This window comes from Lepisma saccharinum, chromosome 25 (assembly GCF_977018435.1).
Source record: "Lepisma saccharinum chromosome 25, izLepSacc3.1, whole genome shotgun sequence".
In the NCBI taxonomy this organism is placed as follows: domain Eukaryota; kingdom Metazoa; phylum Arthropoda; class Insecta; order Zygentoma; family Lepismatidae; genus Lepisma; species Lepisma saccharinum.
Window position 1 is genome coordinate 10,051,757 of NC_139253.1, and position 18,946 is coordinate 10,070,702.

Genomic DNA, 18,946 nt, shown 5'->3' on the forward strand with positions numbered 1-18,946 from the left:
ATGTCATTTAATTGCAACACTGTAACACACTTCTCACTGAACCAATATCAATAACAATATCACTTGATACCAGATCTGCACCTAAGACTTTACTTCAGATATACCCCTTTATTAGTGTGTGATTCAACAAAAGTTAATGCAGTGGTGCATCTAAATGTAAACATGACTCAGCTTTGAACATAAGTACAGGTAGCTTTACTTTTCATTTCCCCTGTCGGTTGGGTGTGTGTACTCCCCTAAGTTAATACAACTGTTTGATGACCAGCATTTCCAAAGTTTCCCCTCCTGTAAGGAAAAATGCTAATATACACTCACACAAGCAAGAAAATTACTACTGATGTTTGGACACATATTCGGGATGAAATAGAATTCAGAGATAGTTGTACTTATTTATTACAAAGTCATTATTCACAACGGTTGCTCATAAGCAATGACCTACTTTAAGAATCTCATCAATGTTAAAGAATACATGGGAAATTATAGAACAAACAGAACAGCTGTTTTCCTATGACCAGTGAGAATTTCTTTCATCTGTTTAAATTATACTAATAATTTGGCAATATTGCCCTTAATACTCATGACATTAAGTGAAAACTAATACTGATTTTAGTTTTTATTTGAACAATCAGTTCAATGATGGTCATCTACCTATTTGCAACCTTTGGAAACGATTAGCATACAATCTCTGTGTTAACCATATGTATGCCCATATATGGTCATGTGACCTTGACACAAAAATATTAATTGAAAATATGCTTTTTCAAAGCCTAAATTCTAGAAACATTTTACATACGATCACATATGCACCAAGCTTTATCTATTCTCAACAAATGTAACGTGTTTTCTATTCGTAATTTCAGTACAATGCAACTTTCGATGTAATGGCGTTGCTAGCCATTGTTCTCGTACCATGAGCTCCAGAAAGTAGCGACCGCGATTATTTTTCTTCTCACAATACACATGCGAGCATGCTTAGGTGGTCGACGTTAAATTTGACAGATCTACCTTTTTAAGTACTGGGACATGAGCTTGTGCAACATTAATGAATTCACAATTGCTTACCTCCATGGAAAGCGTGGGAGACATCATGCGAACATTAGGCCTACCTATTTTTATCGTTCAATATCACAATCAGCTGATCCTTCACGACTTACAATTACGGCAAGTTGTGTTTCGAGCATCCAAAATTGAAGATCATGATATCACAACCACATGCATAACGTGCGGAAGCAAATATCGCCGACATGTATACCACTTGATATTTTCATCCAAGTACCATGACATCCATCTTTTTGCGGGAACCCCAACACAACTCTCTTCTTCTTCCTTGTACACCACGTTCGACCCAAGAAACTCTACTGTTATTTTCCTCGTTAATTGAGCACTGTATATCTAAGTGTGTGTATCAAGGACCCCTTGATGCTCATTTAATGCATATAGCTGACTATACACTTTTATAACTGCATGGAACGTAACACGCTGTATATGTTATATTATATGGGCAAGTTACGGCATCCTGTAAAATCACCCTTAGACCAAAACACCCCTGTGCATAAGGCGACAGCAAACCTTTTGGGGCTCAAACGTTAAGAAATGTATACTTTGATAGCCTTCGGCCCTAACAACAGACAAAGAAGCTTGAACAATAATACAATTGATCATGACTTTAATTGACAGACAGATTAGTCTTAACTGGAGGAAGTACATTTTAATAGTGAAAAATGACCATTGCCATCTAGCAGTGTAATCCGATACTACTGGTAAGGAGCAATATCTACCTTCAGCATTGGCATGCCATCCATTGTGAATTCTCTCCACTACGAGTAGGTATAACCTTATACGTGAACATTTAAATATCTTTCCCTGCACCCACATTCAAAATGATATGATATTATGCCATATGACAATTCTTGTCATAATATATTTATCCCTTGTCGCCCTCCTTCCTTTTATCCACACACACACATACATATCTTACATTGCAACTATTAATTCACATCTTTGTTTTGTATTGCAGGAAAGGGAACGCTACAAGGACCCTGTGAGAGAGTCCATAAGGGCTCTAGTTGCTCTCGGCTGGAACATTGAGCACTCAGAAGTTGACATTCCATCCAGCAACCAGTCCAACCGCAGAGCCTCCAAGGCAAGCATGGTATGTCATGCATTAAGTTGATGAAAAATATATATAAAATGTGAATAACATGTACATATATATCCTTTACATGCATTGTTCAATGTTGAAATTAATTGGCTCTTATCATTCAAAACACTAACTGAATTTTATGTATGCATGCGTAGACAATGTTCAGTGTTGCAAAATACTTAACTGATTTATAACACAAGAACTTTAAATGTACCTCATAGTGGTGTAGCATTAGTCTTCATCAGGAAGAAGTTAAACTTATTTTGAAGTTAAAAATTTCATGACACTGGAAGATACTAAAACACTCAGGTTAAAAATTACATGGCTAAATGCTTTTCAACCATTTTGAACTGAGCATTTTAGTGTATTGTCAAGTTATTAAATTTTTAACTGCAAATTAGTTTTAACTTAGTCCTGTTCATGACGAAGATTACAATGTACATTTAACTCTTTTATTATAAATCTTTGATGTTATATATGTGTTGTCTTGTAACATACGTAATTGTATTTTATGTATATTATGCTCTGAGAATTAAATTTGTAAATAAATGCACTCATTTAAGTAATGTTGTATATAAGCATAATTGTATATAACATGAATGTCAATTTGAACTGTTATATATATTTTTCAGAACTTAATTTCATGATCATTTATTCTTGTTCTGAGTGATATGCTTAACATAAGAGCATGTTTATGTTGCTTGTGTGTTTTGTTCAAAAAAGTAATGTATTTCCAGGGCTACTGCCAAATAGAATGTATCCTATTTTTGTGCTTCATTTTCTTCGCGAAAATATTAATTATGAACTTTGTGTTTTCAAGAAGAAAGCTTCCATGTTGGCACTTCTTTGCTTTCATTTGATTGACAGTCATTCCGTTTTGTATGCCTTGATGGCACTGGTTTGATCATATGTTTACTGGATCATAAAATCACTGTTTTTATGTGCTGTCTGTTTAGATGTGTAATTTGACCCAGATGAAAAGGGAATGGTAATGGGGGAAATGGAACCATAGACTCTACATGATGTACGCTGAAAGTGAAGTGATAGATTGCATCGGGAACGCACATTTCAGGCTTTCCAGAATTCACTAGTGTTCATCTGACTGGTCAACAAATATGTCAAATTCAGTGAAGGTACTTCGGCAATTCCTGGGACCTTTCTCAATCTTTTCTCTTCTCCTTGTCTGTCAGAAGGTCATTGGGGACAAGCTGTGCATGCACAAGACTACCTGGGAGAGGAAACAATTAATGAATCAATCTACCATACTTCAGATACAAATGATTGAAAGCTCTATCAATGTAAAGTTGTTCATATATGGGATGTAGATGATAACCATTATGTTAAAATAGCTGTAATTTATTCACTAAATCCAATTCTTCATACCAAATGGAGCAGAATGAAAGTGAGTAAAGCATTTGCATCAATTTTGCGATGCTTCATGCCAGAACAAATGACTTTGAAAGCATATGTATTTTCATGCTCATTAGAGCAAGATAGTGAGAAAATTTTAAAAATTATTTCACGGTATTTATTTCTTCTCCCATTTTAAATGTTAACTACAAATAAAAATGGTATAATTTGAAAAACACAGCCCAGCAAAACAGGCTCCTTCAATGACTTGCAGTACATTTTAGTTTATATTACATGCAAGCAAAGTTGCAGTAATATTTAAGGTAACAAGATACTGTAAGTCCAGATACAGTTTGTTCGTGCTCAGTTTAACAAAATCAGAGTATGACATTCCCTGTGTTGCCTACATAATTGATATTAAGAAACAACAAATTTCAAAGCGTCAAAGCCATTTTGATTCAAAATGATGCTATCTAGTAGAAGCTCTGGTGGACATAGTTGAATACTGGAATTCTGAAGCATGAATCCATGCACCAGTGACTTCTGGGAAGCACGGTTAATGTGCAACAAACAACCTGGCCACAGCAATTCAGTGCCACCAAATGCTATAAAACTGAACTATCTGTAGACAAGTGCAAACAGAAGATGCTATACAAGCTTTTAAAAGATTCACAAAGAAAAGGAAACACAAAATAGGAAATATCTTCAATGCAGTGTATCATCAGTATTTTACTGCAGTTCACCATGATGCATATTGTTAATATGTCACACATTCACCACTTGAAACATTTATCCTGGCAATAGGGTAAGATACATATGTCCCATTCATTTATAATATATCTCACCATTAGACCATGACAGTTGGCTTAATACCTGTAACATCCAGCTTAGTAAGAGTGCAAATGAAAAGAACCACATGGTACAATAAATGTCTCACCTTCCTGAAATCAGTATATCCCCACTTTCACTCTTTTACATTGTAGAATTTTTCCACATTATTTTATTTGTTATTCCCTACAAAATGCTTATCTTTGTGACTTGACATATTGCTGTTTTAATTTCATGTTTATAATAATATAATAATGTTTCAGAAAGATTTTAATAATTTGAATTTTTAATGGAAATGGTTTATTGCAAATAATCTGTACCTTAAATGCTTTTACTAATCACTCCTTACATTAGGGATGAGGCCGATTTGTTATCTAGTCATTATTGGCCAATAATGACAGATTAGTTTATTAATTGATTTGCCAATAATTTTACAGACCATATACACTAGTTTTTGTACAGTAAATGTCTAAATCCAAAGTTTTTTCTAAGGCAAAACTCATTGTTTTCACCTGGTCATAAGCAATAATTAATGAGATTGTTTAAATATTTGAGTTCTTCATAAAATTTTTCTATTTTAGAATAGTGAATACTCTCAACATTTGAGATTTTATGTTGTCTTGTTAGTATCAGAAACTCTTTCGTATCGGTTCATCCCTAATATATACACACAGCAAAATGTATCTTCGGAAATATAAGCCATGTTCCCCTTTTACAGGGAGGAGGTGGAGGAGAATCGAGCAATGCATTTAACTACCACCCTCGACCTGTGGACATGACAAACCTCACTCTCAGCAGGGAAATGCAGAACATGGCTGAAAGGCTGGCAGAGAATGCTCATGACATCTGGGCCAAGAAGAAGAAGGAGGATTTGTCTGCCTGTGGTAAATATTGATATTGTGCATATGTAGATTTTAAAATGAAAATTGAGATTGTGTCCTGAGTTATGGGGGTTGTAATTTTAGTTTATAACCTTAATTTTAATAGTGATGGAATAGGTTAATTGAAGGGCTCTGGTGTAAAACATAGTGACATTTTGGTCATTTCTGAGTTCGTTAAGAAAAACACTTATTTGAAGCTATTGTAAATTAATTGTTTTTGTGTTGTGTTTACCAATTTCAGAAGGCTTCACTGAGTCCAATGCAAATTGTATGATATGGCAATTTCACTCGAAAATTGAAGGATGGCACATTTTACTTCGTAACTCAAAAATAACCAAAATGTCACTTACCATGTTTTACACCCGAGCCCTTCAATTTATACCCTATCAGTATTGGGCAATATCGGTGCATTAGTGTATTGGTCAGTGATTGAAGTGGAAATTGCTAGCTGGGGAGGTGTTTGGTCAAGCCTTGGGGCTAGTGTGGTAACATTGAGACAGCTGTGTGAATGCTTTGTGAAAATTTTGCTACCTGGGGAAGATAACATTCCCCTCTATTCCCTCTCACTTCGAGCAAGGGTATTGGTAAAATTATTGATATTATCGATCCAAATATCTATATATAGGCCATAATTTGATGCACTATGTCATCATTTTGTTATTTCTGTGTTGATAAACATATGCCCTACTTTTATTAAGTAAATATCTCAATATGCAGTTCTTGTTCAAAGCGAAACTCACTGAATTGTACAGATATATAACAAGCTCTGCCATTCCTTATCCTGAGCAACATAAATCTTCCATCTGTCTCTATCCTGGGCAAGTTTAATCTATCTGAACCTATTACTTTCATATCTTAATATTGTCATTGTTTTGACTTTTATTTGACTTTTGTCATTTAGTGTAACTTTTCTGCAACTTTAAGCTAAGGGTGTGTGATGATATGATGACATTGATGAAGGGACACTCACAAGGAACATCCATGCCCAGGCCAGGATTCGAACCTAGGACCCCTGACATTGTAGCATGCTGTGCTAACTACTCCACCATGAAGGTTGGCTTGTTTTGTCTGTCCTATGGGTCTCTTACTATTAGGTTTCTCAATAAGGATCCTGTAATCCTTTATATCCTCTTCTATGCATGTTGTATGGTCTGACCAATCAAGTTGATAAATTTTATGTCATTATCAGGAAAACATTTCATATTGATCCCTGATGCACACATTTTGAAAATTATCTTGTGTGAACTTGTAAACTATCGCTGAATTGGTATCACTTTCAACTGATATTATTTTCACTATAAGTAAGTATCAAGCAATAATTACCATCGAATTTCTCTACTCTCAACAACATATAAAATATTATCTAACATTCTTTTAGCAAGACTAACCCCGTATGCTAATGAAATTATAGGTGATTATCAATGTGGATTTAAACGTAACAGATCAACTACAGATCAAATTTTTCACATCAGACACATACTTCAAAAAAAGTGGGAATATAATCAAAATGTCCATCACCTATTCATTGATTTTAAAAAAAGCATATGATTCAGTCGAAAGAGATAAATTATATAATGTATTAGTAGAGTTTGGAATACCTAAGAAGCTTGTTAATATGATAAAAGTATGCACCAGTGAAACAGAAAGTAAAATTCGTGTGGATATTAATATGTCTGACAAATTTACAATTCATGATGGGTTAAAACAAGGAGATGCGTTATCTCCATTGGTCTTTAATTTTGCCTTAGAATATGCTGTTAGGAAGGTAAAAGAAACTAACGAAGGACTAGAATTAAACGGTGTGACTCAGTTGTTAGCATATGCAGATGATGTAGACTTATTAGGGGATGATATAAATACAATTAAGAATAATGCTAAAATATTTTTCAAAACTGCTAAAGAGATAGGTTTGGAAGTTAACAAAGAGAAAGCTAAATATATGCTTACAGGCCGAAACCAAGTGTTAGGTAATAATCAAAATCTAATTATTGATAACAACTCATTTGAACCAGTTTCCAAATTCAAATACTTAGGAGTAATATTAACAAATGAAAATTATATTAAAGAGGAAATAAAAAGTAGGCTTAATTCAGGAAATGCATGTTACTTTTCTCTTCATAAACTTTTGTCTTCTCGTTTAATATCTAGGAAACTAAAAGTTAAAATATACAAAACAGTAATTTTGCCTGTAGTATTATATGGATGTGAAACTTTTTATCTTACATTGAAAGAGGAACATAAATTGAGAGTACAGTAGAGCGTCGATTATCCGAACGTCGGTCAACCGAACGACCGCTTAACCGAACTGTGTACTCGCTCACACCTGTTACTCTCCCACCCTACCGTCCATCATCCCCCTCACTCCCAAACCAAGTTTCCCACAGTAGTCGCCGCACTGAGCCACCGCTGGCGGAACATTGCTTCTAATGGGGCCTTCATAAGGCGCTGCTGACCGGCCAAGCCGCCAGTCGCTGTGTTTCAACAATCAGCACACTTCTGCCGGTGTATGTATTGTTCATGCAAAATGCGTATGTAATATGTACATATTTTTGTTTAATAAACTGTACCACATACTATATATTCCTACTAAAGTTGCCTTTGTACGTTACTTTGTAATACTTAAAGAGATGCCTGTTTTTATGAATAAATTTACTGTACAGTACTTCTTTTTGGCAAATAAACATGTACAGTTTGATTATCCGAACAAACCAGTTTTCCGAACACCCATGTCCCCCAATTACTTCGGATAATCGACGCTCTACTGTATTTAAAAATAACTCCTTAGGAAAATATTTGGACCTAAAAGGGATAAGGAGACAGGTGAGTGGAGAAGGTTATATAATTTAGAACTACATAATTTGTATTCATGTCCAGATATTATTAATAATCCTTTGTGCAACAGCCCTGAAGAGCCTTGGCTTACCTACCGACTGCCAGTCTTCCTTCCACGCTTTCCTTCGTCACCTCTAAGCATGGAGATCTGCACCCAGTATTGGAATAGTCGGGGGGTCAGCCCGACGTATCCCCAGCCATTATAGTAGGTTTCCGGGACCGGATTACGCTTACTCATTCGAAGCTCCCCAATTTCCACATGATGGTGGGTTGCCACTGGCCCTATACGTAGGCCGAATAAATTCCAACCAGAGCCGGATTCGAACCTACGCCATCCCGCAGCAAACGATCTCAAGACGAGTGAACGCCTTAACCCGCTTGGCTACGGAGGAGGACCCAGATATTATTAGAATAATTAAAGCAAGATGACAGGTGGGCAGGCCATGTGGCACGAATGGGAGAGGAAAGAGGAGTTTACAGGATTCTTGTTGGGAAACCTGGTGGTAAGAGACCAATAGGTAGACCAAGACGAAGATTGAGGGATAATGTTGAGATGGACCTAAAGGAAATTTGTAGGGATGGAAAAGAGTATATAGATCGTGTTGCTGCAGCCATGAACCTTCGGGTTCAAGAAGGCTAGAGAGTTAGTTAGTTATAAGTAAGTTTCATTTCAAAATTTAACCAACATACTATAATCCAAGTGTTCTGCAGAACACCAGCAGACACTTTCATGGAGTCCAAATATCCTAAAATTGATGCAAATGCTTTACTCACTTTCCTTCTGCTCCATTTGGTGTGATGCACTTCATCATTAAATAGATTTAGTGACTAAATGACAGCTACTTTAACATCCTGGTTGTCATCTACATCCCATATATGAACAACTTTACATTGATAGAGCTTTCAGTCATTTGTATCTGAGGTATGGCAGATTGATTCATTAATAGTTTCTTCTCCCAGGTGGCCCTGTGCATGCACAGCTCGTCCCGTATGACCTTCTGACAGACAAGGAGAAGAGAAAGGATCGAGAGAGGTCCCAGGAATTGCTAAAGTACCTGCAGTACCAGGGATACAAACTGCACAGGTAGGCAAGTTATAGTCTAGGACTGTAATGGATTTAAATAATATATAATACAAATATATGTATTATACTATCTTTTTTCAAATGAAAGCTTAAGATGTGTTCTATATTTAAGGTTAGTTTATGTTTTTAGATAGGAGCAACCGTTAAGTAGTTAATCACGGATTAGTAAAAGAAAATCATATTTTTCACTAATCGCTTTATCTTAATCATTAATTTGCTAATAAACTAGGCATCTGAGAAGAAAATGTTCCAAACAAAATTTGTAGCGTAAACGTTTATCTTTAATTTGATATATTACACTTGTTGTTTTTGACCTCAGAATTAAAGTAAAATGAATGAATTATGTAGTGTGTGCAGCAGATTCTTCTAGCAGGAAGTGTCCATAGTTCTATTTAATTACACTTATTTCGTATCATCAATTACAATGAATGTTTTTTCCTTTCATTCATATTTTCAGAAATCAAATTGGTTGTATATATATTGTATTTCTCTTAAAAATGTTATTTAAGGTAATTTTACAAATACAAAAAAAAATAGTATTTTAAGGGTTTAATTCGTCTAAAGTCTTCTAACAAACATTTCGTAATGTTACCAAATATACAATACTATTGTATAGTTCGAGAATTATTCAAGAGTTTTAACTCACAGTTATTCACGTAAAGTATTATAGTGAGTTTTTCTGCAAAAGCACTATTTTTATTTTACAAAAATAGATTTAATAATATATATGAAAGTTTACACTATTTGGAGCATTTCTGAATAATCCTGAAGCCACTGTTAACAAGATATATCAAATCAAAAATATCCAATATGGCGGACTCTTTTCAATATAGTGGCCATCAGCACGCAGATTGGCTATTCAACTGAACATGTCTTAAGTGGTATAAAAATTGATTCTACCAAGTCTCATGCTTTTATCGAAAGTCAATGATTCCGGACTTAACCGCTGGACTGTGATAAAGATGCACTTTTTTGGTGCTGTCCTCCATTTGGAGACACATTTTATGGTGCATCTTTCATTAAAATATATTAAATCTTATATCGTTTTAAAGCTTATAAATTAGGCTATAACTTATATTTGAAACAATTTCTTGTCATTTAATTTGTTCAAAAGTTACAATGCAAAAACTTCAGAAAGTACTAGAAAAATTCACTTTTTAAAGTTTATTTTTTTAAATTACGGCAACACAATCAACATTATCAAAAAAATAAACAGAATCTCTTTTGTAGCCCATCTAATGAGGATTAAGACGAAGAAAGGATCTGTCTATGACCATTGGTTACGGAGGTATAGGTCAATAATTAAGTCTGCAAAATTGATGTTTTGGGTGGTGCTGGGGGGGGAGAAGCAACATGAGGAGGGGTGGGAACTTTTGTGATTTTGCACTACTAGTAGTGTTCTAACAACTGACCAGAATTCAGCTTTTACGGAATTTTCCCCGACATTGGCCTTTTTTGTTGTGCTTCATTGACTGCGCTATAACTAAATTCTCTATTTTGTTTAGACCTAGCCGTGGAGGAACTGACGCTGAGCAGATAGCTACTGCTGCCCCCCCAGAATTGAGGTTCGCTTACAGACTGCTGGAGAAGCTCATCCAGTACCTGGACACAGCCACAGTCAACATGAAGCTTCTGAAACCGTCCAGTACTTTGAGCAGGAGAAACAGCTTCAAAACTACCTCCAGGGACATCAAATTCTTCTCAAAGGTGAGCATGTCTATGTTGCTTCCTGAAGTTGTTCATACTGTTAATTGCTTTTATTGAAGGCAAGGATATGTATTACGTGACATAACAAGATAACCAGTATCAGTAAGAGGGCTGGGGCATAAGTCATATCAACTATATTTTTCTCAAAGTTAAATATTAAATGCACATTGGGGGGGGGGCAAGGGGGAGGGCAGATTTTTTCTATGGAGGGACGAGCAAAGTATTTTTCCATGAGGCATATTACGCCGATTATAGTGTTGCCCCCTCAAAAAACACCCCTTGAATTTGATTTTGTCGCATTCCTGCATCCCCATCATAATAATTATTGTAAATTTCTCTGACTGAAATCAAATTATACATGTGAAAATATACTTTTAGGTTGACATTAAATTTCTAAGGGGGAGATGTGGTCATTCTTGGTGCTCTTCCAGATGTCCATGCCACTTTATTATTATATTTTCAACCAGAAATTTAGGATAGAGTATTCTTATCGCCGTTATTAAACGATATTATACTCTTTTTCTTGTATGTACGCATTGCTTGCATGATAGAATTATTTTCCTGTAGTTTACGGTTATTACAAGCATAAGAAAACAGTTTTTTCTTTGTGACGTTTCAGGAGAACACACGCTCCTTTCATCAGACATTTATTTTCATTTTGACTAAAGATACAGTTATAACAATGGTTAGTAATTTTTAAACAAAAAGAATCTGTTATATAATGGATGTTGTCAATGTTACATTGTTGTAATATAGCAACTTAACTGTGAAAAAAGCAGTCTATTTTATTTTTATTTTAGATTTTTTTTTTTTTTTTTTTTAATTATGAATCCCAAATATCATCAGGTAATTCAAATTCATCATTGTTTTCACAAAGTCTCTTGATGTTTTCTGTTACATTAAATTTTAAAGATGGTGGCTTACTCCATTTGTGAAAAAGAAAACTCCACACTGGATCTATGTTACCATTTTCATTATTTAATTTATTCCAGTGTTCTTCTGCAATGAACGAGGCTTCCCAGACATTCAACTCTGTGTTTCCCGTTAATCTTTTTAAAACCCTTCTCTTTTTAATCAAATGCTTCTCTTCGATGATATGAGTTGACAAACCTGTTCTTGGGTTTAGATTTATAATGTCCAAATCATGTTCGTGCCATCTAATTGCCATTTTCCTTGCTGTTTGTCCCACATAATCTTTTGAACATGAACAACTTATATTATATATTCCTGTGGTTTCCACATCTGGTAGCGAGTTTCTCATTTTGAATTCATTAAATGTACATTCCAAACTTCTTGGTGATTTAAAAACAATTTTGAAATTAAAACTTCTAAAAATTTTTGCAATTTTATGTGAGAATCCCTTGTGGAATGGAATGCACACAAATTTCTTTTCAACAGATTTTTCATCTTTGTCTGTATTTCTCTCTTAGATGGCACGAACATGATTTGGACATTATAAATCTAAACCCAAGAACAGGTTTGTCAACTCATATCATCGAAGAGAAGCATTTGATTAAAAAGAGAAGGGTTTTAAAAAGATTAACGGGAAACACAGAGTTGAATGTCTGGGAAGCCTCGTTCATTGCAGAAGAACACTGGAATAAATTAAATAATGAAAATGGTAACATAGATCCAGTGTGGAGTTTTCTTTTTCACAAATGGAGTAAGCCACCATCTTTAAAATTTAATGTAACAGAAAACATCAAGAGACTTTGTGAAAACAATGATGAATTTGAATTACCTGATGATATTTGGGATTCATAATTAAAAAAAAAAAAAAAAAAAAAAAAAAATCTAAAATAAAAATAAAATAGACTGCTTTTTTCACAGTTAAGTTGCTATATTACAACAATGTAACATTGACAACATCCATTATATAACAGATTCTTTTTGTTTAAAAATTACTAACCATTGCTATAACTGTATCTTTAGTCAAAATGAAAATAAATGTCTGATGAAAGGAGCGTGTGTTCTCCTGAAACGTCACAAAGAAAAAACTGTTTTCTTATGCTTGTAATAACCGTAAACTACAGGAAAATAATGATATTATACTCTTAAAGAAAATGAAGTATTGTGAAACTGAAAGTTCAGAGCAATTACGGAGGAAGGAGGTGGAGTGGTGCAATCACAGGGTGGGGTCACCTTGGACGGAAATCAATTTTAGGGGGCAAACATTGAAGTAAAGGAAAGCAAGACTAGCCGAATCTAAGAGTACCAGACAGAAGGATACTCAAGATGGAATTAGTTTTCACATCTTTCATGCATTATTTCTTCCAGACGGCTAACAGCACCTGCAGCGGGGGCACAGAGCTCCAATTGGCCCCTCAATTTCAAATTTTATACAAATAGAGATACATTTCGTAAAATTTTCTTGCTCACTTCACTCGCAATATCTACTATTCTTGCAGTCTTGTCAAGTTCAGCGGGGGTTGGCCCCTGAATGCTGAATGGTCTAAATGAAAAAAATTGCAAAAAAGAATGCCATGGTGCTCCATGAAAATTTTTGCAACTTATTAAATCAATACCGTTTTCAGTTTGCAAAAATTTGGATCTGAAATTTTTTTTGCTCGCTTTGGTCGCAATTTATTTTCTGTACTGCATTATAAATGACCAGGAAGAGAAGTAAGAACAACTAAGTACTACTGCTAAACGGTCTGATGGGGATGGGTGCAATAAAACTAAAACAGTGAGATAAAGTAGGTTTTTCTTTCCCAACTAAACTTTCCTCAATGCTGTTGCCCCCCGCCCTCAATCGCAGGGTTTGCGCATGCCTATGACTGTGGTCCCACAATATGATTGTATGTCCTAGAGAATATGACACCCGTATTATGTTGATGCATCACTAGATGGCCATGTGATGAACGGTTATTTTACAGGTGACAGTGGTAATTCATTGTTTAGTCAACCATCATGCCACGGTATGAACAGCATTTGTGTATCAAAATAATCGTTCTTCAGGAAAGAAATGCCAGAGAATGCCACAGACAGCTGGTGGAAACTGTGGCGAATAGTGTCCTACCGTAGCATGCACCTCTTTTGTTCTTGTAATGCTCTATAAACACATGTGGCACGATGCTATCTTAAAGGATAATTGCTCTCTTTCCTATCCTATACCTGGTACACATCAACTGCATTGTTCATACATTCCACAATACCATACACCGCCCCTTCCATAATAATAACAATAAGTTCATAAATTGATGTAAATATTGTGTACATAGACGTTCATACTTTCATGTATTCTTTTTTTCTCTCTTCTATCTTGTTATTTATTCACAGTGTATTATGTTAGATATAATTGGGAAATGTATCCTGTGCTGAACAAATAAATAATAATAATAATAATATATTTCAGATTGTCTTGCAAAATAAAATAGTTGCCATAACTTACGCCCTAACCTTCGTATTATGTATGGTTGGGAACTGAGTTCAACACATTTTTGTTTCAGGTTGTGTTGCCCCTAATGGAGAAATATTTTAGCACTCACAGGAATTACTTCATTGCTGTTGCAACAGCCACCAACAATGTAGGAGCTGCATCTCTGAAGGAGAAGGAAATGGTTGCCAGGTATGCATCATTTATCATTTTTATACAAGGTATTATCAATTAGTTCCCTCAATTCACTCACAATACACACTTATTTTGACTGCCTTTCATATGAATTACAAATCAGCTGTCGCATTTGCTTTTATGTCTTGAATTGTTGGGAAACCTTTACCACTGATCCCATCGTGAGAGTTCGGAGCAACCAAAAGCTTCAAAGTGCCAGATCTCTCTCTCTCTCTCTCTCTCTCTCTCTCTCTCTCTCTTTCTGAATTAAGACCAACAAACATTAGTAATGACAAACCAAACACTATTTTTCTCAAAAATATTAATGAAATAATAAATATAAAATTGCTAAATTATTGCAATGTATTTTGGAGTCATATATATTTCTGAAAAGAAAATTGTACATCTCTTTTAAATTAATGACCACAAAGTTTTACCTTTATTTTGTGCTATTTTTCGTGCAATATAGCAAATATAAGTTCAGAATATTAAACACAGCCCATTGTAAATGGTGAGTGTGTCATTAGATGGTGAAAATATTTGTTCACAAGTGAAATTGAATCATCCTCTTGCTATGAACATAGATTATGTCTTAAACTTTCCCACTGTTAATTAAGAGTCTTATAATCTTTTCCAGCTTGTTTTGCAAACTGGCAAATCTCCTTCGGTCTCGCTTAGCAGCATTTGGAAGTGATCTCCGTATAACAGTAAGATGCCTGCAGGTGTTAGTGAAGGGAATAGATGCAAGGTAATGTTCATGTACTCCACACATAAGCTTATATTACAAATTATTTTAAAATTTTCCAATAACTTCTGTAGTAATGCAGTCAAATTTTAAAAAATAACCCAATGTGGTGGTTTAGTCGGTAGGGTGTCTGACTGCCATGTGGAAGACCCAGTTTCAATTCCCAGGGTGGATGATCTGTTGTAAATTTTTCTGGCCTTGTCTCTGCATAGAGCGGCTCTGGGTCTCACCCAGCCTCAAATCAATGGGTACCTGGTGGAAACCCTGAGGGGTAAAGGCAGCTGGTTTATGGTGCTGTTCACATTACCATCAAAATGTCTGACCCCCACATAATCGTAATCTTTATTCATCCGTTGACCCATATTTTCATGGGTATGGCTCCCCTAAACGTACCTTCTTGGCGCAGTGCCAAGGAACTTAACTTTACTTAAATTCTTATATGTTCCGTTTGAAATTAGAGTTACCTATATTGTACATGGTTTATTTTTTAAAGCGAACAAATTGGTTACATACATCGATTAAGGAGGAAAATAATCACTGTATTTCTCAATGAAACATTAAGTTATTTTATATTTGATTGGTACAGCAATTATTTATTAGTACTCTATTAATACCAGTAATATTTTGTATTGGTGAATATATACATACACGTGTTAGTTCTTTATCCGCAATAACTGTTTAGTAATTATACAGTAATTTCTATGCATGTTAATTTTAACACTCCCTTAGAGACCTCACACAGCTCAATGATTACTGATTCACCTCTGTATTTGAAGCATTTGTGCTAGTGTCAAATGTGTCAGTTGTGAGGGTAGCAAGGCCATTGCCCTAACAGCACTGCAATGAACAATGGAGGTGAAAGATAGGGGTAGAAAAATCTTTAGATAGTTTGCAAATTTATGACACTAAGACAACACTCTTTCTGTTGTGCAATTGGTACCCCAATTGTTCCCCTGTGGACACTCCAAAAGTAACAAACTCAGGTCAATTAATAAAAAGTGGGAATGGGGCTTTATGCAACTGACCATACATCACTCAATAAAAAGCTGCTTTGCAGACATTGGCCCTAAGAGAAATGTTGCACCACAGAGTTTATTTTAATACTCTCCTTACATGTGTCCTAAATCCACAATTATCTTCTTATATACTGTTTTCAAGAGCTATTTTATTTTACTGTATTTGCATATATGTTTTAAGAATGTTACTATGTTAACTTTCTTTTACAGATCATTAACAAAGAACTGTCCAGAATTCATCAGAACATCTATGCTGACATTCTTCAACAACACATGTGAAGATTTGGGCCACACGATACAAAATCTTCAGGATGTAAGTCACCTTTCATGCTTGTTACTTGAGTATGTACATTTTGAATATTTGTGCGTTTACTCACTAAATATATTCACAGTATAAAAAGTATAAAAAACTTACGTGAGTGAGTATAATAGTCGTAAAACTACTTGAAGACGACGTTTCGCGAAGCTATTCTTCGCTTCTTCAGGTATTTCTTTTCAGTATATAAAATACTTCGTCATATATGTAAAATTAAATCCAGGATTAGGTAAAAAAAAGGGTATTGGGATATGGAATTTAAAATTCCATGATGTTAAAAGTGCCATGTAGGCTAAAAGATAATTCTAAAAGAACGGGTGTACCCATACTACCATACAGAATGAATGACTGGTGACTTTTAGCCTACATGGCACTTTTAACGTCATGTAATTTTAAATTCCATATCCCAATAACAGAATGAATGACTGGTGACTTTTAGCCTACATGGCACTTTTAACGTCATGTAATTTTAAATTCCATATCCCAATACCCTTTTTTACCTAATCCTGGATTTAATTTTACATATATGACGAAGTATTTTATATACTGAAAAGAAATACCTGAAGAAGCGAAGCGTAGCTTCGCGAAACGTTGTCTTCAAGGAGTTTTACGACTATTATACTCACTCACATAAGTTTTTTATACTTTTTATACTGTGAATTACTTGAGTATGAAGCATGTTTCTTACTCGTTCATGTCTAGAAAATATAATTTGAAATATTAATTGTTTCCTGAAAATATTCATATTTGCTCTTTCTTTGTTTTATATATGAATACCCAAAGTTGGATCAATATGTTTGCCACACTTTTTTTCATCATATAGTGCTTGACAACCATTTTCCTCCTTTCAGGGCAAATACAGCCACTTGCGAGGCACCCATCTCAAAACTTGCACCTCATTGGGTTACATAAATGGTGTCGTCCTACCAGTCTTAACAGCAATGTTTGATCACCTAGCAAACTGTGAATATGGAAGTGATCTTTTGTGTAAGTCATAAATTATTGTTCTTATTGTCCTTGTCACAACCGTTTCTAGTGGAAATAGAAACAGTGTACCTTCCTTAGTTATTTTTAAATTATGCTGATCTGTATGCTACCTGAAATTGTTACAGACTCTGTTAGATTTAGTGTTAACAGCAAACTTCTTTCTAGATCCACCATCTTAAACCATTACATAGCAATACAATATAAATAGCATACTAATATGTTATATTTTTCAATTTTTATTAAAATGATACAAGGATATTTTACAATTAATGAACACATTCACATTACTATACATTATTGTATAATTATGTTCCATGGCCGACTGATTCCTAGCCATGCAACTAACTGGTCATATGTGACATATGTAAATACAATATGTACTACCTTGTATTTCACTATTTTCTCTTTTTTTAAGCTGAAGAGTTCATATTCTTTGTTTTGTTTTGCAGTGGATGATATTCAAGTTGCTTCCTACAAAATGCTCAACAGTCTTTACACCTTGGGAACTGATGGAACTCTTACTCATGAAAGGTATAGTATGAAATTTTGTTTATTTGACTGAATGTTGAAAGTTGAGCCCCATTTGAAAGATAATCCTGGCTAGGCCCCTGATTGTTGCTATTGTTATTGACAATCCTCCTGTTGAAATTTATGGGAGATCTGAAATAATACTGGTCTGTCAAGTACGTACTGGGAATTGTTCAATAAACTCAAAATATTGGTTTAATCATCCAAATTTATTTTGTCGCCTTCAAAATAGGCCCCATTTGATGCGATACACTTATACCAATGAATAATCCAGTCGTCGAAACACTTCTTATAGGCACTTTACGGTATGGCCTTCAGCTCCTTCTCCGAATTTTGTTTAATGGCTTTAGTTTGGGCAAAGAAAAGTCACACATGGCCATATCTGGCAAATACGGTGCTTGATCAATGATATTTGTTGAGTTTTTGGTCAAAAATTCACATACAAGGATCAATGTGTGGGATGGTGCATTATCGTGGTGCAAAATTCAAGAATTGTTCTTCAACAAATCTGGCCTTTTCCAGCAAACATTCTCTCTCAAATGCCTCATAACACCTAGGTAATATTGTTTGTTGACTGTTTGCCCCTCTGGAAGGAATTCCGAGTGGATAACACCACGATAGTCAAAGAAAATAGTCAACATGACTTTGATTATCGAGTGATTTTGACGTGTTTTTTTTCGGTTCCGGCTCGTTATCGAAGTGCCATTCTGAAGCTTGTTGGCTGGTTTGCATGTCAAATCATAAACCCACATCTCGTCATTAGTTATGATGCTTTCATGAATGTAGGGTCGGAATTGGTTCATTCAAACATGTCTTCAGCAACCTGTTTGCAGTTCTCTTTTTGAAGAAAATTGAGCTCCTTCGGAACAAGTTGTGCCGTGATGTGTCTCGTGCCCAAAACATCAACTAAAATGGTGCGAACGGATTCATGAGACATGCCCAGATTCTGAGCTATCTTCCTTAAGCTTGAATGATGATT

General features: G+C 35.0%; 1 protein-coding gene across 1 annotated transcript in view; it reads left to right on the forward strand.

Annotated features, from left to right (window-relative positions):
- The window catches only part of RyR (Ryanodine receptor), a 283,432-nt gene that overhangs the window by 209,792 nt on the left and 54,694 nt on the right, over positions 1–18,946 (forward strand). The window contains exons 57-65 of the mRNA XM_083112077.1: positions 2,018–2,152; positions 5,040–5,205; positions 8,995–9,118; positions 10,624–10,825; positions 14,275–14,393; positions 15,013–15,123; positions 16,347–16,449; positions 17,304–17,439; positions 17,889–17,970. Of these exons, the coding sequence (XP_082968203.1) occupies positions 2,018–2,152; positions 5,040–5,205; positions 8,995–9,118; positions 10,624–10,825; positions 14,275–14,393; positions 15,013–15,123; positions 16,347–16,449; positions 17,304–17,439; positions 17,889–17,970 (1,178 nt within the window). The remainder of the gene's footprint in view (positions 1–2,017; positions 2,153–5,039; positions 5,206–8,994; positions 9,119–10,623; positions 10,826–14,274; positions 14,394–15,012; positions 15,124–16,346; positions 16,450–17,303; positions 17,440–17,888; positions 17,971–18,946) is intronic.